Source organism: Podarcis bocagei, assembly GCF_964188305.1.
Source record: "Podarcis bocagei genome assembly, chromosome: 5".
Classification (NCBI taxonomy): domain Eukaryota; kingdom Metazoa; phylum Chordata; class Lepidosauria; order Squamata; family Lacertidae; genus Podarcis; species Podarcis bocagei.
Window position 1 is genome coordinate 16,745,409 of NC_138129.1, and position 26,832 is coordinate 16,772,240.

Sequence of the window (26,832 nt, forward strand, 5' to 3'; positions counted from 1 at the left end):
GATTCTTATTCTGCTTTAAGGTGTACATATGAAATTCCTAATGATCTATCAGTTTTGAAAGCTAGTGAAGCCTCCATGCTCAGGAAGAGTTTACCTGCACCAGTTTCCGAGGACAAACAATAGATGAAGGCAATCGCCTGCATGTGATCTTCCCAGAGGCACTTGGCTGGCCATTGTTGGAAACCTTCCTGGATCTGGTGGACCTTTTGCCTAATCTAGCCGAGAAAATGTGCATTAAATCACTTTTGTATTGCCACAGAGTAACCAAGCTGTCAACTTGCCGAAAAAAAGAGGTCAGAGGTCCAACCTGTTGACTTACTTGTTTGAAAAAGAACCTTCCCCCACAAATTCTTTGCACATATCTTCAGATATTTTTTTTTACTGTCACTGTAGCAAGCGCTGTCTCCCCAGCTGCAAGTTTTATGATGCGGCTGTTTGGAAGGAAATATTGCAAGAATGAGATCTCTGTGAGATCTGGAGTTGCCGTAAACATTGCTTACAAGTTTTGGATATTGTTTTGTTCTTCTTCTGCTTAGGTAACAATCTGGGGAAAGGTAAGGGAGGTGAGCTGATACCATTTCCAGTTGCCGCAATTTCTGTCGATGACAGTAGATAGAAGTATGCAGGGTTCCACGTCACGCAAAAATCTGGGTTGGAATGGAAAGCAAGGGATCCGCTCACATTTCAGAGTAGGGTGCAAATTTTGCTTGTTTCTGAAAAATATATTTTCACTGTTTCCACAATTTTTTCTGTGTGCCTCCCTGAGAGAGGCAACTACGAACCCCATAATTTGAATTCCCCTCAAAAACTGTGCCAAAATTTTGCAGTTGTTTTGCAGCAAAAAAAACCCCCACACATTTTGCAGCACCCCACAAACTGAGTCCTTGATACATGAAACACGGGGTCCACACTTAACATGAACTATGAACCCCAACATTTGGAATCCCCTCCGAACCTGTGCCAAACCTGTGTTTTTCAGCTTTTCACTGAAGGGTGGAATAGACATTTGCGGTCTTTGCATTTATCCTGCAGCATATTTGCTATGGGAAAAGCCATGCGCAAATGGTGACTGAAAGGCACACATCCCAGATATAGGCATGCATGCACACCCAGCCATTCACAGGAACCGCTGATAGGACAGTATCTACCTGAGGAGTGTACATGGGCATTTAAGCATACCTTATCTTACTATCATATCTTACATGTTTGCTGTGAGGAACTCTTCTCTCTCTTAACCTACCATCTTCATAAAGTTCTTGTCGCTGGGAAGATAAAGTGGCATGAACCAGTACACATGGTGACCTTTCCCATTATAGGATGTGCTAAGAAGCGGATGTAGAAAATTACATATTTTGCTTTAACATATATCTGGACTGCATTGTGGTTTTGTTTTGGTGGTTCCCTCACTGCGAGAAGCCAAGTTACAGGGAACCAGGCAGAGGGCCTTCTAGGTAGTGGCACCCGCACTGTGGAACGCCCTCCCACCAGATGTCAAAGAGAACAATAACTACCAGACTTTTAGAAGACATCTGAAGGCAGCCCTGTTTAGGGAAGCTTTTAATGTTTGATGCATTACTGTATTTTAATATTTTGTTTAAAGCCACCCAGAGTGGCCGGGGAAGCCCAGCCAGATGGGCAGGGTATAAATAAATTATTATTATTATTATTATTATTATTATTATTATTATTATTATTATTATTATTATTATTATTATTAAAAATCTCAAGTTGATTCACAACAGTAAAATAAAAACACAATAAAGCAATAAATATGGCCACCAGGGCAAAGCACAAGAAGCTGCTATGAATGGCTAGCTGATTGGCTTTTTGCAATGTGCAGATATGAGTCTCCAGCCTCTGCCCCTTTGTGGGCTTCTCAGAGGCAGTTGACTTGCCCCTGAGAGAAACAGGAAGCTGGGCTAGATGGGTTTGTGGTCTGATCAAACATAAGAACATAAGAACAGCTGCTGGATCAAGCCAATGGCCCATCTAATCCAGCCTCCTGTTCTCACAGGGACCAACCAGAGAGCCAGTGTAGTGTAGTGGTTAAGAGCGGTAGACTCGTAATCTGGTGAACCGGGTTCGCTTCCCCGCTCCTCCACATGCAGCTGCTGGGTGACGTTGGGCTAGTCACACTTCTCTGAAGTCTCTCAGCCCCACTCACCTCACAGAGTGTTTGTTGTGGGGGAGGAAGGGAAAGGAGATTGTTAGCCACTTTGAGACTCCTTAAAGGGAGTGAAAGGCGGGATATCAAATCCAAACTATATACCAACCAGATGCCTTGTGGGAAACTCGCAAACAGGACCTGAGCAGAAGAGCAACTCTCCACTCCTATGGTTTCCAGCAACTGATATTCTTGGCTCTTCTTGTGCCCTTATCAACTCCAATCAATAATTCTTAGCATTTATGCAACACATTTCAAGCATTTCAAGGTGGTTCGCCTATATGATCGCAACAATTCTCACAACAGACCAGTACGCCATTGTTAAGTCTTAACCAAGACTCCAGACAGAGACCTTTAGGAGACAACAGCACCCTTAAATGCTCTCCCTTCCAATCACTCCTACTCTTGTCGTCCATCCATCTCAACTTGCCTGTTGTTGCAAGCAAATATCAAGGTGTGCCATACCATAGGGAGATTGGTGTCTGTGTGTGTGTGTGTGTGTGTGTGTGTGCAAACAGGATGAGTATGGGGAGGGACCCTGGCTGCCTCACCTCCCATTACCTCAGAATATTTAAAGGTATCAGAGGTGACAGCTGCATTTGTGAGTGGCCTTGGACCAGTCGCTCTCAGGCTAGCCCACTTCATAGGGTGGTTGTGCTGATAAAATGGGGAGGAAGAACCCTGTGCACTGCCATGAATTCTATGGAGGAATGGCAGAACATGGATTTCATTAAATAGATGCATATATTTTATCCTCATACTACAGGTGTGTTTGGGGGGGGGTGTTATTGGGTTGTTTTTGCTTTGTGTTTTGTGGTATTATATTCTAATTATAAAGAAGGCTGATCACCGAAGAACTGATGCTTTTGAATTATGGTGTTGGAGGAGACTCTTGAGAGTCCCATGGACTGCAAGAAGATCAAACCTTTCCATTCTGAAGGAAATCAGCCCTGAGTGCTCTGGAAGGACAGATCGTGAAGCTGAGGCTCCAATACTTTGGCCACCTCATGAGAAGAGAAGACTCCCTGGAAAAGACCCTGATGTTGGGAAAGATGGAGGGCACAAGGAGAAGGGGACGACAGAGGACGAGATGGTTGGACAGTGTTCTCAAAGCTACCAGCATGAGTTTGACCAAATTGTGCGAGGCAGTGGAAGACAGGAGTGCCTGGCGTGCTCTGGTCCATGGGGTCACGAAGAGTTGGACACGACTAAACAACAACAATTCTAATTTTATCCTGTGAACCGCCCTGAGACTTGCAGGTATAGGGTAGTATACAAATTTAATAACTAATAATAACTAATAATAATAATAATTACAGGTGAAGGCAGAGGAGATTGAGGTCAGAAGAACAGGGCCTTGTCTAAGGTCACTGCAGAAGCTCAAGTCTGATCAATTCTTACTACACTACAGGAAGGTGTGAAAATTGCTCCTTTATTTTGGGGAAGGGTCATAGTTCCCTGGCAGAGTACATGATTTGCATACAGAAGGTATCAAGTTGAGTCTAAGTAGGGTTCGAAAAGATCCTGCCATAAATCCTGAAGAGCTGCTTTCTAGTCAGCAGACATATTGCTGAGCTAGATCACCACAGGCTCACTTGGAATAAAGCAATTTCCTATGCTTCGTACTCCAGAGGAGCAAAAAAAACACACACAAAATGTCACTCAAACACCTTCTTTTCAGGGCTTCCCGTAATGTTCAAAGCCACCATTAGAACAGGACATGAGTGAGCTTTCTGGTACTAGGAGAAATTTATGTTTCTCAACATGTTGCTGGGAAATTGCTAGAGATGTGCATCTCCATGATGTCCAGATAGTCAGACGCAATACATATGACCAACGCACTGGACAGGGAAGGATGACCCCAAGAATGTCTATAATAAACCAACAAAACATTCTTTATTTATTGCCAGCATTGTGGGAGAATGGGACTCCCAGGTGTTGCCCCATCCAAGCACTGCTCAGGTCCAGACCTCCTTAACATTCATCACGGTTAGTGCATCATGTTCATTCATACCATGGCCCAGACCCACGATCCATTTATTTACAGGCAACTCCCATGTTCAAAGTGTTAGGCTAGCTGTTTTTAACATTTTGTGTGTGTGTGTGTGTGTGTGTGTGTGTGTGTGGTTTGATGATTAAGCAATATATAAGTCTTGTAAAATAAAATAATAAAATAAATAAAATAAAATAAAATATCTAGTTACAACATTCAGATAGCAGGCAGTGATAAAGACCTGTACCTGTACCAGCCAAATGGGTGGGGTATAAATAATAAAATTATTCTTATTATTATTACCTGGGCCCCTGAAGAACCCATGTCAGAGTAGAAAATGGTTGCACTCACACCATACAGTGGTACCTCCGGTTATGAACTTAATTCCTTCCAGAGGTCAGTTCTTAACCCGAAACCGTTCGTAACATGAGGCGTGCTTTCACTAACGGGGCCTCCCGCTGCCGCCATGCCACTGGTGCGCAACTTCCACTTTCATCCCTGGGCAAAGTTCGCAACCAGGAGCACCCACTTCCGGGTTAGCGGAGCTCATTACCCAAAGCGTTCGTAAGGAGGACGGTATGTAACCCGAGGTTCCACTGTACATTTAAAGCACATGGCTTCCCCCAAAGAATCCTGGGGAAAGTGGTTTGCTAAGGATGCTGGGAATTTTAGCTCTGAGGAGGGTAATCCAGAAACTTTTTACAGCCTGCCCATCATAAGGGCTGATGCTGCATAAGTCTTCTATTCACTTATGTGCCTGGAAAGGTCTTTAAGTTTGGGCCAGTACATATCTGCCTGGTCGTCCATTCCCAGCTATCCTTGTTTTTCCTGACCACATTGCGCAATTATCTCACATCACACATTGTCAGACCATTTTATTTGGCCCTGCTTGAAGCAAAAGCTGCCATTTTCTATTGGGCTTGCCATCAATGTGGTTTCCCATCCCATAAGGCTTCTGCTCCTGACGACGTGTCACAAAACCCTGACGAGATGTACAAGAAATGACCCCTGGCAAGAGGTCAAGGCATTGCATAACCTCCAGAGCTAATTTGGAGCCAGTCGCTGTCACAAGGGGAGCATCCAGCCTAATTCAGATGGGAACAGAAGCCCTTGAGAAGGAGCTGCTCCAAGGGAAGGATCTAAAAATATGCTGCGATGCCTGCTCACAAAAGAGGAGGATGAAAAACGTACAAATGCTCTAATCCCCTCCAATCCCTCCCATTGTAGAGCTGCGGTGGCACAGGTTGTTTTGCAATTATGCGCTTCTAAGTGCTGGTTTAGCTACTTGGGGAAAGATGCCAACTGAATTTTGGTGCATTAAAGAAAACAAAAACAAGAAAGGAAGAGGTTGGGAGGGAGGGAGGAATGGGCTGATGCCTACAGGATCCGTTCTGTCTGCTGAAGGAGAGAAAAGAGCTTCATTCAAGGAGCAGATTCACATGCTTAAAGGGCTACAAACATGAGCATGCCCTGCACCCAGGTCCGGCCCTGCAAGGAGGCAAAGTGAGGCAGCAGCCTCAGGCGCCAAATGCAGACAGAACTACATACCATGCACCCTCGAAGGAAGCTTCCTGCCCTCGAGTAGGGTGAAGGATTCTGTTCCATTGCCAGTGTTGACTTCAGATTTAAATGCCGGTCTAGGTCATGAATCCATAGCAGAGGAGGAATGACTACTGGGACTACAGAGAGAAGAAACACTATGGTGCATCTGCAGCAGCACAAATGGACACCTTCGTCTGCCCCAGCTGCAACAAAACATGTCTCTCCTGCATCAGTCTCTACAACCACAGCAGGCGCAGGAACTCTCCAACCATTTGACTTCACCTCTAAAGACTCACTCCTGAGACGGATGGATGTCAACATTGATGAATCCATGGGGCTTCTCCATCATATCTAGTTTGGCCTTGAGTGATGCAGCACTAGTTCTGCCCTATTTGTTTCCTGACAGCACAATAATGAGATATCATTGTCCCTGGGCGCATCCGGACGACTGGCTTATTCATCCAGAGAATAGATGACATTGGTTATTTATTGAGCATTCATTCTGGTTTGTTGACAGGGAGGTTAGATGAATTGCATTAAAGTCAGCATATTCCACACTTTCCAGCGCATTTTCCTATCACTTCCATTATCACACACACACACACACACAGAAACAAACAAACACTGATGTAGGGTGTGGGTTTGTCATCCAAGACCTTACAATAATTGCACAACCTGAAAGTGCAGGTTTGTGGTTTTATTGCAGCAGGTTCTAGCTGAAGCTATACAGATCTGGGTCTGGTCAGCTCCTGGATCAGAGACTACCCCAAATCCTATGGGCTAAAAATATAAATAACAAAATAATAAACATCTTATGTACAACTTCTTAAAAAACATTTTTTATTAAGGTTTATAGAGAAAAATATGAAACGTAATATCCCCCCCTTTTAAAAGCAAACCAAGTCTTTCATCTAGATACAATAAAAACACAAAAAGCTGGGGGGGGGGGCAGAGAGAGAAATAGAGAAAGAAACAGATTTTTTTAAAAAATATATCAGTAGAAAAGAGGTTAAAAGAGATAGAAAAATAAGATTCAGACAGTAAAGAACTTCTGATTCTTCATCTGTCCACTATATAAAAACAATCTTATGTACAACATTTTGAGTTGCATTGTGGAAGAAATATAGGGTTCATGATCATCAATAATTAACCCTGGAAGGTTTTAGCGAGACGGAGACATAGATCAGGGCTAGATCTGTAGTCCTCCAGATGTGTTCCATCAGCTTCTTCCCACCTGTCCAATGGTCAGGGCTGATGGGAGTTTGGGTGCACCAACATCTGGAGGGCCACAACTTTGCCATCCCTGTCCTCAAAGGCGGGTCACTCATGTCTTCTTCCCGGCAATTCAGCCCCAGGACAAATTGGTTTCTCACTGCTCCTTATTTCTACCTTTGCTTCTGTGTCTCGAAAAGGAGAAGGATAATAATTTGTTAAGAAAAGAAAACTCCTTAATGATCTCCGAGTGGAAAACCCGACACCGGCGCGAAGTGTTATTATCCCATTTTTCCTTGATTTGGTGGCGCCCTTAATGAACATTTAATGAACGTTGTGACATTTCAAATTGTCTGGAGCATTCTGGGATGAGCAAGATAACAGGGGCAGAGCCAAAACTCCTTGCCTGACTCGCTGTGGTCTTTAATTAGAGCTGGGTTTTTTAATTCTTTTAATTTGTACTCTCCGTTTAAATAACCTCTTCCTGGCAAGGGTTGAAAAGGAGTATCCTCCTCCTCCCCCCCTTTTTTTAATTTGGAGATTTAGGCAGAACCTGGTTAACAGTTGACTTCATCAGAAGAGTCATCCTGGCACAATTTTTCAAGGCACCAAAAGTCCAGACTGGAAAAGTGCAAGGGAAGGGCCGGGTTATTTGGGTCAGAAGAAAACCCCTAGGATATTGACTATGCTGCTACATTGACTAAGTCATTTGCAATGCTGCTATTGGTGAGGGTTGAGCCAGGCCTTGTAGCTCCTTCTGTGGTTCCTTATCCCTGGAGGAGGATCACCTTAACTCGGGGTGAACAAACTTTCTATCCCCAGGGGACCATTCGAGAGGGGGGTTGAGAATCCCTGAGGCCCACCAGTCACAAAATAGCGGCGGGCAGAGGCAGAGTTTGACATAAGTCAGCTCACAATTTCTGACTTCATTCATTTCCGTTGATATGCAATCGGACTTTGGAAGCTGCGAAATGATTTGCTGCAATGATGTATTTGGGGCAAAGGCTTGGCTTTTCTCAAGCTCAGCGCTGATACTGGCTCTGATATTGGTAAAGGAAAAGGACCCCTGACCATTAGGTCCAGTCACAGACGACTCTGGGGTTGCGGTGTCATCTCACTTTACTGGCCAAGGGAGCCGGTGTACAGCTTCCGGGTCATGTGGCCAGCATGACTAAGCCACTTCTGGCAAACCAGAGCAGCTCATGGAAATGCCATTTACCTTCCCACTGGAGTGCTACCTATTTATCTACTTGCACTTTGACGTGCTTTCGAACTGCTAGGTTGGCAGAAGCAGGGACCGAGCAACGGGAGCTCACTTTGTTGCAGGGATTCGAACTGCCGACCTTCTGATTGGCAAGTTCTAGGCTCTGTGGTTTAGATCACTGTGCCACCCGCGTCCACAGCGCTGCCCACTGGGCCAAATGTTTCCCCACACCCCTGACTTAGAGGGATCGAATAGTGGGGGAACATTTGGCCCAGTGGGCCAGATCTTTATCTTCCTCTGCCCTGCAGACCAGTTTTGACTAGTCGGTGGGACCGTCTCCCTGTCAAGCATATGGCATCATAGTCACATCAGGTGATTGACAGGTGGGTAGTCCCACCGACCTGTCAAAGTTGGCCCATGGGGATGTGGGGAAATAGTAACCAAGCAGATTTGAACTTCCTGTGCATCAGGTCATGGGTGAGGAGTTCAATCCTACTTTCTGCAGCAATGGTATCTCCACCTGAATCTCTACCCACATATGACATCAGTTGTGGGGCAGGTGAGTGTGGTTTTTGGAAAACAGCCTCGTGGGCCAAATGGAGAAGCCTGCTGGACCAGGTTTGGCCTGGGGACTGGAGGTTCCCTACCCCTGAGTGGAGAAGGTTTTTGATTTCCTGCTTCCCTCCCTCTCACAGTTCTTTCAAAGGTTTTGGTTCTTTGTTACTCATCTCTGCTTCTCCTTCAATGCTTATTATATTATCCTGTTCAGCTGCTGAGACTCCCAGTTCCTTTCATCCTCCTTCCTGGCTCCTTTTACATTTACTTCTTCCTTCTATAGTAGCTTCCTCCCCCCCCCCCCTTCCTCTCTATTCCCAGTTTATTCATTTAACAAAATGTATATACTGCTTGATTGCAATAAAACTTCAAAGCGGTTTGCAAAAAAAGTTATTAAAATGTTGGTAAAAGACAATTAAAAACAGAGTTCAAAAACTAGTTAAGAATACACTAAAAACAAAGTAAAACCTTTGAGTTGTATCCAGTGCAAGTCCTACTCAGAGTAGAAACATTGAATTAATGGATATGACTAACATCATTTATTAATTTCAGTGAGTCTATTCGGAGTATGACTTAGGCCATATTCACACATTTAAAGCACTATGATGCCACTTTAAACAGTCATGGCTTCTCCAAAAGACTCCTGGGACCTATAGTCTGTTAGGGGCGGTGAGAGTTGCTAGGAGACCACCATTCCCTTCCCAGAGCTATGATTTCCAGAGTGGTTTAACAGTCAATCCCATTCCCCCAACAGGCCCAGGGAGTGGAATAGAGACTGCCTGACCATTCTCTGCACCCTTAACAAAACTACAGTTCCCAGAATTCTTAGAGGGAAGCAGCAACTGTTTAAAGAGGTGCTTTAAATGTATGGTGTGAGTATGAACTTAGTTGGCTACATCCCTTTATCTCTACCTTCTTTCAGGGCTCTCTCTGGCCTTTTCCCCTCTGAGGAGGGAGAAGAGACTTTGTAGCTTGGCAGGAGACCAGGTGGTGGGGGGGGGGCACATGAAGGACAACAAGGCAGAGCAAGGCAGCTGCCTCAGGTGGCAAGATGCTGAGGGGCAGGCAGGAGGCGACGGCAAGGTGTTGGAGAGCAGGGCTTCCCATTTTGTATTGACTACTGCCCTCAGGTACAGTGAAGGATATTGTCCCATTACTGGTGCTGAATTGACAGGGATCATGGCATCTGTAGTCCAATGACAATTGGAGAGTTGCAAGTCTCCCCCCCACAAACCCTATCCTTTTCACATCGGGTTAATGCAGCTTGTGGTCACCAACTACCAGCCTTTGGTTCGATGGTTTTAAAGTACAGTGGTACCTCGCAAGACGAATGCCTCGCAAGACAAAAAACTCACTAGACGAAAGGGTTTTTTGTTTTTTGAGCTGCTTCGCAAGACGAATTTCCCTATGGGCTTGCTTCGCAAGATGGAAACGTCTTGCAAGTTTGTTTCCTTTTTCTTAATACCGTTAATACAGTTGTGATTTGACTTTGAGGAGCAACTCATAGAACGCGGTGTGGTAGCCTTTTTTGAGGTTTTTAAAGACTTTGGTGATTTTTGAAGCTTTTCCAAAACTTTCCTGACACCGTGCTTCGCAAGACGAAAAAAATCACAAGACGAAAAAACTCGCGGAATGAATTAATTTCGTCTTGCGAGGCACCACTGTAAAGGTAAAGGGACCCCTGACCATTAGGTCCAGTCGTGACCAACTCTGGGGTTGCGGCGCTCATCTCACTTTATTGGCCGAGGGAGCCGGCGTACAGCTTCCGGGTCACATGGCCAGCATGACTAAGCCGCTTCTGGCAAACCAGAGGAGCGCATGGAAACGCTGTTTACCTTCCCGCCGGAGCGGTACCTATTTATCTACTTGCACTTTGTCCTTTCGAACTGCTAGGTTGGCAGGAGCAGGGACCGAGCAACAGGAGCTCACCCTGTCGCGGGGATTCGATGGTTTTAGGCTGTGTCTAAAGGACATTCGAGGGACATTCTTTCCCTCACAGAATTCTGGGCGCTGCAGTTTGTAAAGGCTTGTCAGGAATTGTAACTCTTAAGCGTAAATTACAGTGCTTGGAAATGTTTGAGGGAAAGAATTTCCTTCGAATGCGCTTCAGAAGTCTCGTGCGTACACAGCCACAACCCCTAACGCAGAGCCAGTGGGGAGTTCTGAGGGACCTGTGGTCCTTTAGATGCTGCTGGATTGCATCTCCCCTCTCCCATGGTGATTGGGGCTGATGTGGGGAACAGAGTCTCATGGTGTCTATAGGGATGCAGGTATCCCACCATTTGGGTTAGGCTTAGGCAAGTGAGGTCAGTCCCCGGGTTCCTGTTCAGCTGCAAATGTTCAAGGAGAGATCTTGGGTCGGCTATTCTCAGCTGAGGCCACTTCGCAGGGTTGTTGTGAGGAGAAAAGGGCTAGAAATCACACCATGTGCTCCAATTAGAGCTTTTTGGAGTTAGGGTGTATTTGTATTACAAAGGTCACAAATAATAATAGCATCCCAGGAGTGGGCAGCATTTTCAGGGATGAGGGTGACATTCCCTTGCCAGAGGGGCAGGGGAAGTGGTCAGGGCCCCCATACCAGTGGTGAGTGGGGCCTAATCCAATGGGGGTGGGATAATGCTTTTCTTTTTCTCTCCCTTCCATTCTCTGTCTCTTCATTTCTCTCTCTCTCCCCCCCTCTCTCTCTTCCACCCTATGAACATGCAGAGTCACTACAATATTGTAATTAAGCTTCATTTGTGCTACATTATCTGCCTACTGTGATTTTGAGCCTACATCTTCTTCTTTTTTTTACATTTTTATTTCTGGAATAGCGATTTCTGGAATTCCACCATTCACCTCCATGGCCTATCCCACCAGCTGTAGGATGTGCTGCTGGCGCCACCAAATGGGCAAAGCTGACAACTGCAGCTTATCCTCAGTTTGCTGAATATACCTGAATGATTACTGTCATTATAACCTTATTGGGTTTGGGGGCACATTTGCAAACTTGCCATGGGCAGCACACACCCCTCAACCACGCAACCTCACCTATTGGCACTTGGCAACCCCTCCTGTATGCAGATGCTGCTGAATTTACACTTCACATCCATAGTGAGCAGGTGATATGACAACACAGCTTCACCTTGTCCAAACTCTAGTGATGAAATTAATCTGGGCAATAATTCTTCACTTGAATTTCCAGTTTGCATGGGGGAATGTTAAATCATAGTCACAAATTAGCATTTAGAAGAGACCTTTAGAGAAACATGTGGGAAATGACCAAAGCTTTTTTATTTTATTTTAAAAAATATCTATTTAGATATGCTCACTTCACTACGTAGGCTGCTTCTTGAGCATTCATTCCAATCAGTTTGTGAGGGGGTTAGACAATGTGGCGTCAAGAAATTCCGCTGTATTTTCCTGTCACTTTCCTTATCTCAAAAAGTTATTTATTGCCTTTCTCTCCCACCTTCTTCTCCAAGGTACCAACTCCCTGGGGCCCTGGGTGCCCGAGCACCCACAAAATTCCCCATGAAGTGGCAGGGCACCCACAAATTTCATTGCCAGGGCCATGCATGATGCATGGCACCCACAGCCCCAGGCACTCAAGCTGGCACTCCTGCCAAAGAATTCAAGGTGGTGTACAAGATTCTCTCCCTCCTTATTTAATCCTTGCAACAACCCTAGTTCCCAAAGTCCCAGTCCAACTATGCCACACTGCTTTTGGGGGAAGTGGGTTTGTTGCACAAATCAGCTGTAATTGCATAAACTGTTTTTGCTGGTGTGGGATTTAATATCACCGAAATTAGTGATACTCTGGAAGCATATAAGGTGGAACTGAGGACCACACTGTCTTCCTGCTACTGCCCCCATGCATTCCCTTGAATGGGAGTCAAGGGAGCAGAGGCAAGATATGACTGCCACCTTGAAGTGTTTGAAGACTAAAGGGGGAACTCAACTGCAGACACCATCACAAGGTGTTTGCACAGGTACGAGGGGCCATGAGCTCTGCACATGCACTTCCTGAATGGATGGTTGGGCCAGCAACCAGAACATGCCATGACCCCAGTGTCCTGTGCTGAGCACTGCTAGTAAGCTTGCAGCTACATGCCTGCAGAATGAATTATCCAGCATCTTCCATGGCTGTACACACGTGATGGGAGCCTCCTGTGTGATTGTTGGAATTCCTCATACCTCAACCACTAATCAACAGCAGATGCCCATATTGGAAGAAACAAGATTTACCAACTATTGAAGAATGGCAGATGAAGATGATGGACTATATGGAACTTGCCAAACTGACTGGGAGACTCCGAGACCAGAGAGAAGAGACGGTGGAAGAAGATTGGAAGACGTTTAAGGAATATTTGAAAAATTATGTTAATATTTAAATCTTAGAATAGCTTTGGAAGCGGATATAGGTTGTAGGGTTAGAAGTAGAAGATAGTGTATTTTAAAATAGTATTATTTGTAAGTACAGTGGTACCTCGGGTTAAGTACCTAATTCGTTCTGGAGGTCTGTTCTTAACCTAAAACTGTTCTTAACCTGAGGTACCACTTTAGCTAATGGGGCCTCCTGCTGCTGCCGCACTGCTGGAGCACAATTTCTGTTCTCATCCTGAAACAAACTTCTTAACCCAAGGTACTATTTCTGGGTGAGTGGGGTCTGTAACCTGAAGCGTATGTAACCTGAGAGGTACCACTGTAATAAAATGCAAAGATTTTTATGGTTAAAGTAAGCGTGATAACAAAAAAAAATGGTTAGAAATTATGATATATGTAAACTGCTAAAGATGAGGTAAAATGAAAATCAGATAGGGGGGACTTGGGGAAGCCCACATAATAATGTTTAGAAAAAACAAGGATAAGACAAGCATTTGTTTGTATTGTTTGTTTTTTCTGTTTGTGTTGTTTATTTCTGTTATAAAATGAATTTTAAAAAATCATTAAGAAAAACAAACAAGCAGCAGATGCCTATGAGCTGAACTACACCTTTCTGACAATGCCAAGGCCGGATCAGATGTCCAGTATTTTCCTGGCATGTTGACGGCTGCGGTTGTCATGTGGTGGAGATCAAGGCTGCCCCAAGAATGCAGTGTTGGACACTGTGGCATTCACACAGGGTCCCCGGACGTTTGACGGTCTATTGATCCCTGTGCCACCACTGTGATTGCCTCTTCGCTGCCACCAACCTGTTGCTCTCGGGTACACACAGAGTCCAGACAGTTGTTAACATTAACAAATAATCCAAGTTTATTTTATAGGCATGAACAAGCTTATGTTTTCAGTTAGTTTTTCTTGTCAGTGTCTTAATCTTAGTTCCTTAACTGTCCTATACGTTCCTAACAACTTCAAACTGATTATCCCAACTATCTATCTGACTCCACCTAACAGTTCCTCTCACTCTCTCACCACACAACTTGACCAACCCACAGACTTATCCTCCCTCGTCCTTCTCCAACTCCCAACTCTCAACTGACTTCCACACACTCCGACTCTCTCCTCCTCCTCTCTGGCCAATCACATTACACTCATTTAACTCTTTGCTCATGACCCATCTAGGAGGCAAATGCCACAGGCACCTATAGCCAGAAACACTGATTATTGCTCATGTTAATTAGTTAGCCAGTGCTTGGCTAGCAGACGACAGCTCTAATACTGAGGGCACATCATGGCTTCAGCCACAGCTGAGGTCCACCTTTGCAAAAGACCAATGAAAACTGAGGAGAAATGCTTGGCTGTCCAAATCTTCGTCTCTTCCTTCACTGTGGACCTTTGCAGACTGTTGCAGTTTTGTGGGAGGAATTCAAACGCATTCAAAAGCTTTAGCTTTGCAATGTTGAAGCAGTGATAGAAACTGGGATGGAAAAGCTAGGAGCTAAATGGCTCCTAGGACCTGGGTTGTGGGCGCCAAAACAGAGCGTCTAGTTGCCTTTTTATTTGGGGGAGGGGTTGTATCGGCAACACTTTTTATTTATTATTTTGATAAGCATGAACTAATATGCAATTCACATAAGAGACACATTGTTAATATCACATTGTTATCAGAAATTGCTAATACATGCTTAATTTGGTGTTTACAATAAAAATATTGGTATAGTGCTTCAGTTTTCAAAACACTCTACTCTTTATTGTTAAACTACTTAACATATTGTATATCCTTAACATATACTCCAAGGCTTCAAAGCACACTGTTGTTGTTGTTGTTTAGTCATTTAGTCATGTCCGGCTCTTCGTGACCCCATGGACCAGAGCACGCCAGGCACTCCTGTCTTCCGCTGCCTCCCACAGCTTGGTCAAACTCATGTTGGTAGCTTCGAGAACACGGTCCAACCATCTTGTCCTCTGTCATCCCCTTCTCCTTGTGCTCTCCATCTTTCCCAACATCAGGGTCTTTTCTTCTCTTCTCATGAGGTGGCCAAAGTATTGGAGCCTCAGCTTCACGATCTGTCCTTCCAGTGAGCACTCAGGGCCGATTTCCTTAAGAATGGATAGGTTTGATCTTCTTGCAGTCCATAGCACATACATTTCAGTAATCCTTCAGTGTCAGCCAGGCACAAAAAATGTCACCTGGACTTTTTGATGTGCTCGCAAATGGAGAATCCTTAGGTGCAAAATGCACCTGGCACCATGCTAATTTCAAACCCTGAAGTGGATTAAAGTGCTCTGCTGCCCTAGTGCAACAAATCCACTTAAATACACACACAAAGGCAGTTTTTTGGTTTGAGGTGAACCAATAGCTAATGGGAAGATGTGTCAATGCCCCGCAAGCAAATGAGGATGAATGAAGGATGTGTGAGCATTTTCATATAACCACCCTGAGAACAGTAAGAGCAGCACCTGCAGCTGGAACTTTATTGCCTGTTAGCTTTCTTTTTGCTCAGTGCTTATGTTTTAAAGTCTAGATTATTGCTTTTTGTAATATTTAATTTATTCTGTATTGGCTAATTTGGAAATTTTGCCCTGTCTGAATTTACTAATACATTTTGTATCTCTTAATAAGCAGATCCCGATTATGCATGGTTCACTGTGGAAAAGCGTTATGTAAATAAACTAAGGGCTCATCCAGACTTCCTGCCCTTTTCTCCTGGGAAAACCTGGTCTTTGCTGCTGAATCGGAGCAAGCGTTGATTGGGTTTTCCATGGATTGACATTTGTTCCGATTCAGCAGTAAAGATCAGATTTTTGAGAGCAAAGCAGTGAGGCAAATGGAAATCTTCTTGGACCCCTGCCTAGAAAGCATGAGACAAAGGGAAGCGTGGATGAACCCCAAATCAAATCAAATCAAATCAAATCAGAACAAATGATTGAAATGATCGATAAATGATCAACTAGGCAAGAGAACAAAAGAATAATACTCTCTCTACCCCCAACCACATGATGTCTAAGTGTTCTCTCGCTAAATGCAAACGAACTGTGAGAAAGACTATGAATTGGAAGTGGAGATGGTAGATGTACCTTTCCCTGTTTATCTGTTTCAAAAAACACCCCTTAATAAAAACTATTTAAAAAAAAGAAGATAAAGAATGCATGTGGTCTGTATAAGTTTCGTGTGATCAAATCGGGCCACATGCTGATTGAACAGGTCAAATGGAGGGATGCTGTGGGCACCTTTCAAGTAGGGAAAGGCACTGCCAACTTTAGAAGAATGTGGAAGTCAGCAGAAAGGAGTCTTAAGTGACTTGGCTTCCCCCTCCAGATCTGTGAGCGAGCTGAAAAGATCGCTTACACCCACATCTTTCCGTGCAGCGCTGCGAGAACTCATAACTGCGAGAAGCACTTATCAGATTTAAACCTGCGAAGGGATATTAAAATATAATTATCCCCTTTCTTCCAATTAATCTTGAGCACTGCTGAGCCTCCTGCTCTGAAAATGTGACACTTGTAATGGAAGTTAAGCTCCAACAGGTGCCTGCTCTGTTTCAAGCTTTATTTAAAAGCACATGAATGTTCACTCCTGAGGCAGTCCAGACACACAGCCCTTGCTCAAGGCAAAACAATATTCCTGGTCGAGATCTTTCCATCCAAGATAATTGCGACCAGGGAGCTGTGCATTTAGTGCATAGTAGCGATCACACGGCAGTCGGTTTGGTTCCCAGCACAATCTATGCTACATCCATTCCTGGCATTTATTCCTTTTTGGTGTTTCAACTCAAATGGGTTGAGAATAAGCAGTTTTGGAAAGGGAAGGCAGTCTCTTCTAAAGACACGGGACTTTACAGATGTAGTAGGCTGCAAGTACATCCCACATTTAAAGTACTCCTTGCAATGAATCTTGGAAATGGTATAGACTACAATTCCTGGCACCCATAAAAACTACACTTCCCACGGTTCTTTGGAGGGGAACATGTGCTTTTAGCATGCTTTAAATGTAGGAATTCCAATACCCACCAACTAGGTGGGAAATAGCAGACACAGGCTAAGGAACAGCGTGCTTCTGAGTTTATGCTCAGCTCATAAATTTGTCAGCATACCAGGACCAAGCACCTTTGGGTCCCAGAACAAGTCCTCACACCCAAAAATCAACTCCTGGTTTCCCTCCCTCCCTCCCTCCTTGCATATTCTTTTCCAGCATCCTGAGGATGGGCTTAGCTGTCCTTGAACTACTAGAAGTGACAGAAACCCCTGGAGAGCCAGTGTGGTGTAGTGGTTAAGAGCGGTAGACTCATAATCTGGTGAACTGGGTTCGATTCCCTGCTTCTCCACATGCAGCTGCTGGGTGACCTTGGGCCAGTCACACTTCTCTGAAGTCTCTCAGCCCCACTCACCTCACAGAGTGTTTGTTGTGGGGGAGGAAGGGAAAGGAGAATGTTAGCCGCTTTGAGACTCCTTCGGGTAGTGATAAAGCGGGATATCAAATCCAAACTCTTCTTCTTCATGATCTGAGACCAACCAGCAGATCCCAATCTACCTTCTGCCTTCCCTGTTGTAAGGAATCTAAACCTGTGCTTTGGAGCAGCATCTCTGGGTGAAGAAAAGCTGGACCTTTTGAACATCTGCCTGTCATGGGACGATTAGAGGTGGCAACCGAATTTGGCCCAGTAGGCAGAAGGTGATGGGAAAGTGTTTTTTTTATGAACTACTCCGTCAGCTCAGTTCCCAGAAAGAGGAAGGCAGAAATGAAAAAACACCCACCCTAATTTTGTTCACTGTAGCACAGGTGAAGTAAAAATCTATGTGTGGTGCAGGGTGGGGAGACAAACAGAGAGCCAGGAAAGATGGGCAGGTAAGAATGTTAAACTGTTACACAGCAAATGTGCCAGAGCAATCTGTTGGTTTCTCTCGGATAATCCAAATGTTCCATATTAATTAAGGGTTGCAACTGTCTTGGAGGTACTGTGTCCTCCCACAAGATGCCATCAGGAGTTGCAACATAGGCATTGTTTAATCCCCTTTTGGCAACAGGTCACTAAAGCTGTGTGTGTGTTTCATGAATCTATGCTCTGGTGACTTCAAGGTTAGATTACCACAATGCGTTATACACAGGGCTGCTTCTGAAGACAGTTCGGAAACTTCACTTAGCCCAGAATTCAGTGGCCAGGTTGCTCACCGGAGCAAGACCGTTTGAGCATATTACACCGATCCTAGTCCGACTGCACAGGCTACCAGTTAGTTTCCGGGCCCAATTCAAAGTGTTGGTTTTGACCTATAAAGCCTTAAACAGCACAAGACCATAATACCTCAAGGTATGTGGTTCACACAATCTGTTTTCTGTGGAGGCTGCAGATCCTGGACTTACAGAGTACAAGCAGTCCCCTTTTCAAGCAAAGACTGTAACTTAGCTGACCACTTGGGCATGTATATTACAAATCTTCATCATAAATTAAATTACACTGACAGCAACTGGCACCTCAATTACAGAGGGACAAAGCCAAGTCGCGTATAAAAGGAACCATGTTGAGCCTATAATCTAGCGAAGAAGATGACAATAACAGAGAGGAAAACACCTGTCTTGCTGCAGTGGGGAATGCAGTTGTGGGAGTCTGCATCATGCTTAGCAAGCAAAGGGCATCTCAATATGACAGGTGGCATTTTTTTTCTTCTGTAAAATTGCCCTGACTCATCTGCTAGAGTTCAAACAAATACACACTGCCATTTGAAAGGTGGTGAATTTTCCATTTACACTGGCCGATTAGTTTGTTTTTTTCCTCCAGTGGCGGAGGTGGGTCAATTCACAAGTGTCACCTGCAACAGAATGTTGCAGCATGAAGTGCTTCTGTGCTTCATTTGAGTCAGGCCATTGATCCACCTAGTTCAGTAATGCCCACACTGACTGGCAGCGGCTCTCCGGGGCTTTGGAGAGAGTTCTCCCTTGACTCTAACTTGAAATTAAAAACAGCAGGAGAGAAATGAACTGGAAAAAATGGTTTGTGAACGTCACCCTCACTCTCTAGGAAGAGTCTAGAGGCTTCCCCCTTTCTGATGAGATAATGTATTTGTGTTTGAAAGCATTCTTGGTCTTTTGGATTGCCATTGACTGCAACTCTCATTGCTTGGTTTATTTGGCAGACTCCTTGCACTTGACAGGGCTTGCTTGGCTGCTGCCTACCAACCTCCAGCTACCGCCTTGCATGTCCAAAGAAGTTCATAGACAGCATCTTAAAAAGCAGAGACATCACCTTGCCAACAAAGGTCCGTATAGTTAAAGCTATGGTTTTCCCAGTAGTGATGTATGGAAGTGAGAGCTGGACCATAAAGAAGGCTGATCGCCGAAGAATTGATGCTTTTGAATTATGGTGCTGGAGGAGACTCTTGAGAGTCCCATGGACTGCAAGAAGATCAGACCTCTCCATTCTGAAGGAAATCGGCCCTGAGTGCTCACTGGAAGGACACATCCTGAAGCTGAGGCTCCAATACTTTGGCCACCTCAAGAGAAGAGAAAACTCCCTGGAAAAAACCCTGATGTTGGGAAAGATGGAGGGCACAAGGAGAAGGGGACAACAGAGGACGAGATGGTTGGATAGTGTTCTTGAAGCTACCAGCATGTGTTTGACTAAACTGCAGGAGGCAGTGGAAGACATGAGTGCCTGGCGTGCTCTGGTCCATGGGGTCACGAAGAGTCGGACACGACTAAATGACTAAACAACAACAACAAGTTGGCCCATTCTCTGGGCAAACTCTATTGCCCAGTCTTGAGCACAGAAATAGAAGAGAGAGAAGGAACATGTTCACAATTCTCTGGTCAGTCTCTATCTATATAGAAAGCTGGTGCCACCATGCTTATGAAGTGGAATTTGCTCTCCTTTTAGATTGTGAGCCAAATATATAATAATTAAGCTTCAAATAAGCATTTTTAGCAGTTATTTCCCCAAGGCAAGCATGCTCCCTTGGAGAAAATTAAAAGTGATGTCAAAACACAATGACACTACGCTTAGACTTACGTAGTGTGTGTGCCTCAAACAAGGAGAAGCTTATTGCCTCTGTGCTTAACAAACGAAAGGAGGAAAGAGGAAGAAACGCGGAAGAAAATGTCAGGCACAAATTTATAAATAGAAAACATGGCAAAATGCTTCTTCAGTGCACAGCCAAACTTCACAATGTTTTGATCTGGGGTAGGGGGCGGGAACGAAAGGTGGCAAAAAGCTTCCTACTGGTTAACAAGTTGGGGGAAGAGAAGTATTATGCAAATTACATGACAGAACCTTGTGTGGAAAACATGGCTAATTATGCTTGCAAAATGGCAAACGATTGCAGCCATTACAGTCAGCACTCGCCTATCAGAAATCCTAGCAGAGTGTAAATAGAGTCATCTGAATTTCTAATCAACCTTCCCCGATTGCATTTTGGGACACGTTTCAAAATGAGTTAACCGGACTAATTTACCTCTCATTCGCTGTGTACAGGAAGAGGTGGTGATGTGACATTGCATGGAAAACCGTTTAAGGATCTCCACTCAAAACAAGTCTAGGTCCTAACGAAGCCTCTAAAAACACGGTGTTGATGTTTCATTTAAATTAGGGATCTGCGACCAGTAGGTCTGTAGGTCCAGTGGGTTGTCAACGTTTTTCATTAATTGCTCAACATGTGCTAATTGGGGGTTTACACACACACATAAGACAAAAGGTTCCTAATAAGAACCTAAGATGATCCTTGCGGGATCACGCCAGTGGCCTATCCAGTCCATTCTCCTGTTCTCGCAGTGGCCAACCAGATACCCGTGAGAAACCTGTAAGTAGGACCTGAGCACAGAAGCATTCTCTCTTCCAGAGGTTTCCAGCAACTGGTATTCAGAAGCATTACTGTATCCTACCATGGAGGCCTCCTTCATGGATCACTGCCTTGCCGTGGCGAAGGGGCTTGAATAACTCAGAGAAGCTATGAGCTATGCCATGCAGGGCCACCCAAGATGGACAGGTCATAGTGGAGTTTTGACTAAACGTAATCCACCTGGAGCAGGAACCAGCAAGCCACTCTAGAATCCCTGCCAAGAAAACTCCATGGACAAAACCTCCAATACTCTGGATACCTCATGAGAAGAGAAGACTCCCTGGAAAAGACCCTGATGTTGGGAAAGATGGAGGGCACAAGGAGAAGGGGATGACGGAGGACGAGATGGTTGGACAGTGTTCTCGAAGCTACTAACATGAGTTTGATCAAACTGCGGGAAGCAGTGGAAGACAGGAGTGCCTGGCATGCGCTGGTTCATGGGGTCACGAAGAGTCGGACACGACTAAACAACAACAACAACCAGCACCGTGGAGGCAGAGCACAGCCAGCATGGCTAGTGGTCACTGACAGCCTTCTCCTCCATGAATTTGTCTAATCCCCTCTTAAAGACACCCAACTTGGTGGCCATCACTGGCTCCTGTGGGAGTGAGTTCCACAGTTTAATTACATGTTGTGTGAAGAAATGATTTCTTTTATCTATCCCGAATTGTCCAACATTCAGCGCCATTGGGTAGCCATGAATTCAAGTGTTAGGAGAGAGACCTCCCCCCCCATCTACTTTCCCCATGCCATTATTTTATTTATGTCAATCACCTCCTACTTGCCTTTTCTCTAAATTACAAAGTCTCAAACACTACAACCTTCCTTCACAGTTTCAGAGTGGGACGACCAGACTTGGGGTTATTGTACATGAAGTCCTGCGCGTGTTTTACGGCAACACCATCTCTGATGAACCGTACTCTCTTACACGTCTCAGAAGAGTACTCATAGAATCATAGAGTTGGAAGAGACCACAAGGGCCATCGAGTCCAACCCCCGAGTCCAAAATACTAACGCATTTTCTCCTCCCATTCGTGTTTCTTCTAATGCAAGATTTCCAAAACCTTTTACGATGAAAGTGGGATGGGCTGGACAGCTTTCAACCATGCAATCGAGGGACAATATTAGAATATTGTGCTTTTATTTGTAAGTACAAGGTGCGCAAGAAAAGTCACAAAGGGCTCTGCTTTATTTCTCTGACAAGTGACAGGAATGGAAACCAAAATTAAACATTCAACAATATCACTTCTATAAAGCTGGCAAGAGCTACACGGGTAAAGATGGAAACTCTGGGCTGCCCCCCCCAAAAAAAATTGTTTTCTGTGGCTCATCACTCCACAGCCCTCTTGAACATAGGATGCTGGCTTCTGCTGTAGCTTCCTCACACTTGGGAAAGATGATGGTGGAACACCTTCCGTTTGCTGAAGCCTGACCCACTTAGACAAAGCTTTAGCAAACCAAGGAGAAGAACAGGACAGGAAGTGGTCGTGCTAATCTCCTATCTAATTACTCTAGCCCCACAATCTACATTTCCATGCAAAAGAAGGTCTGAAAGTTAGGATGCCTGAAAGACAGCAGAAGGTACCCATGAAAGGTAGATGATGTGGGCAGGCCACCTGTTTCTGTTCTACAAGCACCCAAATTATTCAAAGCAACCAGGACCTGTTGGGGGGGGCAGAAGGTGGAATCAAGAGCACATCATTTGTGAGCCTAACAATTAGTACTTGTTCAAATCACACACCCCTTTTAAAAAAAAGCTGATTTCTGCTAACTGCTTTTATATTCTACTTTACATAGTTATATATGGATGGTCCTTCTAAATCGACAGCAAATTGCACTCGGTGCCAAATAACTAAGTCCTCCCTTGTAAGAGGAACTGCAGCAGGGTGGGAAAGGGCAGAGCCTGCTACAAAGTGGAAACTTTTCTGTTTTAGAAATAGTATGCTGTATGCGTGATCCAATTGGAAGACTCTTCCTTGGAGCGTTTGGCAGAGCTGTGTGATGTAAAAATAGACTTGTATGCTTCCGATTTCTCTCCTCTGCTTGCGAAGGATCGCTTGGGGCCCTCGGATGAACTTTTGCTGCTTTTTCCAGATGAAGACGATGGACTTTCGCTGACTGCTACAGAATGAAGCAAACAGAACACGCGTCAACTTCACCCACAAAACTTGCATGTAGACACACACAAACACCATACTAAAGAAACCTTTGCCAACCTGGTGCCCTTCAGTTGTTTGAGATTGCAACTCCCATATGCTGCAGTGCACATGGCCAATGGTCAGGGATGATCAACACCCATATTTCTTTTTAAGGCTTGTTCAAGCTAAAGTCAAGATTAAGTTGCTTAAACTTCTATTTTGCACAGCTGGCACTTGGCACCCTTTGGCAGTTGCCAGGATCCAAGCACTCCAGCAGGTCCACTGCCAGTATCTACTCTGGTTCTCCCTTAAAACAATTTCAAATCAGCACCTGGTGGCTAGGTCTGGAAGCCACCAATTTTCTTCTCAAAAGAGTCCAGGGTGATGCTGCACCGTAAGAAATGACAGTGATAGTTCTCGAACCCAGTTGCCTGTTGCAGATCAGAGTCCTGCTGCTCCTGCCACCAAATAAGCTTACCAAGGCCCACCAACACAGGAGGGCCAAAGAAGAGGGCACTTTGTTTAGGCCCCCCCCCCTCAAACTGGAGCCAACCTTGTTGAAATCATGCAACAACTGGAACAGTTGGTTTTGTTAAAAACACGGACACCAAAGGACGGCTCACAAACAGTTGGAAGTCCTGAAATCGGGAGGGGGGGTGTTGTCTTTTTAAGTAGTCAGCACAACTAGACAGGACATGGCTCATGGAAGCTCTTAAAAAGGTAAACGTACCCCTGCCCGTACGGGCCAGTTGTGTCCAACTCTGGGGTTGCGCGCCCATCTCGCTTAAGAGGCCGGGGGCCAGCGCTGTCCGAGGACACTTCCGGGTCACGTGGCCAGCGTGGCGAAGCTGCAGCTGACGAGCCAGCACCAGCACAGCACATGGAAACGCCGTTTACCTTCCCACTATAAAGCGGTACCTATTTATCTACTTGCACTTAAGGGTGCTTTCGAACTGCTAGGTGGGCAGGAGCTGGGACCGAACGACGGGAGCTCACCCCGCCGCGGGGATTCGAACCACCGACCATACGATCGGCAAGTCCTAGGCGCTGAGGTTTTACCCACAGTGCCACCCGCGTCCCAAAGCTCTTAGGCCTTGCAAATAAGAGAGCTATGTTGCACCCACAGCTAGTCCACAAAGACCAAGCTCAGGGAAGCATATCAAGCCAGCTCACCAATTTAGTGGGGTAGGAGAGCTGGGGGGGGGGAATCACATCTGGCAACCAATGCACCCCTTTGGTTTCAGGACAGTTCCCGGGGAAGATGAGTCTAAAAAGCATGGAACACAAATTTTCACAGCCCTCTAGTGGCTATGGTGGCTCATTTACCAGAAGTAATGTATTTAGCATTAACTCTGGAAGTTTATACTCGATTCTGACTAAACTAAGCCTCCTAGAACAAAAGATGTGAACTGTATTGGCATTATTTTCAGCTCCCTTACCCCGCTAATTTCAACAACTAAGCTCAGTGGTTGAGCATCTTGCTTTGTATGCAAAAGGTCCCAGGTGTAAGACTCTGTATCTCCAGGAAGGATTGAGACTGGAACCCTGGAGAGTCACTGACAGCCAGCGTGGACAATATTGAGCTAGATGCACCAACAGGCTGACTCAGTACAAGGCAGAGTCTAATGTTCCTAGTGTTAACGTTGGTTATGGCTGGCATAGAAACAATTGACCATGGTTAAAGGCAGCAGTGGAAATGCGAGGGAGGAGTAAATTCATTCAACAGGCAAATGACGGAGAGCCTGCCATTCCACGGCTCATACGCAGCCCTCATCTTTCCACGAACAGATGGTCCCAGTTATAGCTGCACCAGCTCAAAGTAGAGTTTTAGGTGAACATCTGGCTGAAAATGGCTAATAAAGGATTATCCACAATATTACTGAATGCAATGTCATGAAACTGCATGGAAAATTTTATACTAACCTGTACTCTTGCAGAAGGCAATGCTTCTATTTTCTCCGGATTTCATGTTTGCTGTATCCTTTTCAGTATTTACTTGAGATGATGTAGGCAAATCTTAAAAAAACAAAAACCCACATAAACAGGAAGACAGATAAATTAAAAAGAAAAATGGAATCTGCATCCTATTAAAATCAATAGCAAAAGAGAGCAGTGCAATCAAAAGTAATTAAACTATAAAACTTCACCAAAAAAACCCAATAAAACTTCACTCAAGAGTTGGACCAATTAATGATCAACACAGAGAGAGTTGCCACTGAAAAGGACAGTTGTGTATTTAGTTCCCTTCAGTCCCTTTCTGCATTGCCTTATATGTGTTGTAACACTATGATATCCAATGTTCTCCACCATAAGCCGACATGGAGAAGAACCATAACGATATCAAGGCATGTTGTTTAGTCGTTTAGTCATGTCTGACTCTTTGTGACCCCATGGACCAGAGCACGCCAGGCACTCCTGTCTTCCACTGCCTCCCGCAGTTTGGTTAGGCTCATGTTTGTAGCTTCAAGAACACTGTCCAACCATCAAGGCATAAGTTATACTAAATGTTGCACAGATGGGGGGGGGCGTAAATAAATGGCTCACTGCATCAGCACCTGTGTACTTAATTAACTGCCAGGTTAGCAGAAGCTTTGTGGCAGGGAATGGCTAAGTTTTAAGTGCAAATTCTGCCTAGCAGCTTAACAAGCTTGTTTACTGCCAAGAGCTGATGCTTTGAAGGCATGGGTTGTTGTTGGCTCGTGAACCCTAGTTTGTTTTAACTATGACTTGGCGTTACATGTGAACTCAGCACACTTCCTTAACCATGGTTAGGTCTGGACTCTGTACCTCAGGCACTTCACAAATTCCAAAGGCATGAGGCAACAGTAGCTGGAAAACAAATCAAACGTTGGAGAAACAAGCCACTGTTTGTTTGATCCTTTGTGGGACAACGTGGTTAACTCATGATTTGTTTCAAAAAACAAAATTGCCCGAACAAACCATGGCTTCATGTTATGTGTAAATCTGGCCAATATCTTCTAAGCACAAGGTCCTATGAAGTCCATTCCAACTATATTTGCCCCTTTGTGCGATCTACCTACAGGCTCCTTGTCCCCCCCCCCCTTTAAAAATAGGGGGGTGGGGGCAGAGGGAGAGAATCCATTAAGTGAGAAAAACATTATTGCACGTTAGTTATGTTTATCACTTTAGTTTTTCCTTAAGGGGATATTTAGTTCATAATGTGCGCCCACCTTTCTATTTACTGTTACTCTTTTTTTTATATAACTACAACTATCTTTATTACGGTCCAGAGACCCAACAAAACATTACAAATCAATACAGAGTTCATACAACCTACCTCCAGATTAATCAAGCACTTTGTTTGGAATATAGGGCTCATTTGTTCTTGCAACCACCGATAAAAACTTTGCCACTGCCAACGTTCTAGCTTTTGTCTGGTCTTCCAGTAGGAACCTGACATAGTAAGCCTCTGACTTTCCCGGGAAAGGCACCAGCAAGGGTAGTATCAGTTCAGCCCTGGCCTGCTCATACTTCGCACAATGTAACAAAATATGATCTATGGAATCGATGTCTTGAGCACACGAGCAAAGTCTGTCCTGGTAGGGAACTCCTCTCAACCTACCATCCAGCACTGCAGAGGGGAAGACATTCAGTCTGGCTTTGGTGAAAAGCCTTCGATAGTTACCGTATTTTTCGCTCTATAAGACGCACCAGACCACAAGACGCACCTAGTTTTTGGATGAGGAAATCAGGAAAAAAAATATTCTGAATCTCAGAAGCCAGAACAACAAAAGGGATCACTGCGCAGTCAAAGCAGCAATCCCTCTTGCTGTTCTGGCTTCTGGGATAGCTGCGCAGCCTGCATTCGCTCCAT

General features: G+C 44.8%; 1 protein-coding gene across 1 annotated transcript in view; it reads right to left on the reverse strand.

Annotated features, from left to right (window-relative positions):
- Positions 1–21,983: 21,983 nt before the first annotated feature.
- Positions 21,984–26,832, reverse strand: part of RTF2 (replication termination factor 2) — a 64,907-nt gene continuing 60,058 nt past the window's right edge. Inside the window, exons 8-9 of the mRNA XM_081196625.1 lie at positions 24,921–25,013; positions 21,984–22,980 (exon numbers count right to left, since the gene is read on the reverse strand). Of these exons, the coding sequence (XP_081052751.1) occupies positions 22,790–22,980; positions 24,921–25,013 (284 nt within the window). The 3' untranslated portion in view covers positions 21,984–22,789. The remainder of the gene's footprint in view (positions 22,981–24,920; positions 25,014–26,832) is intronic.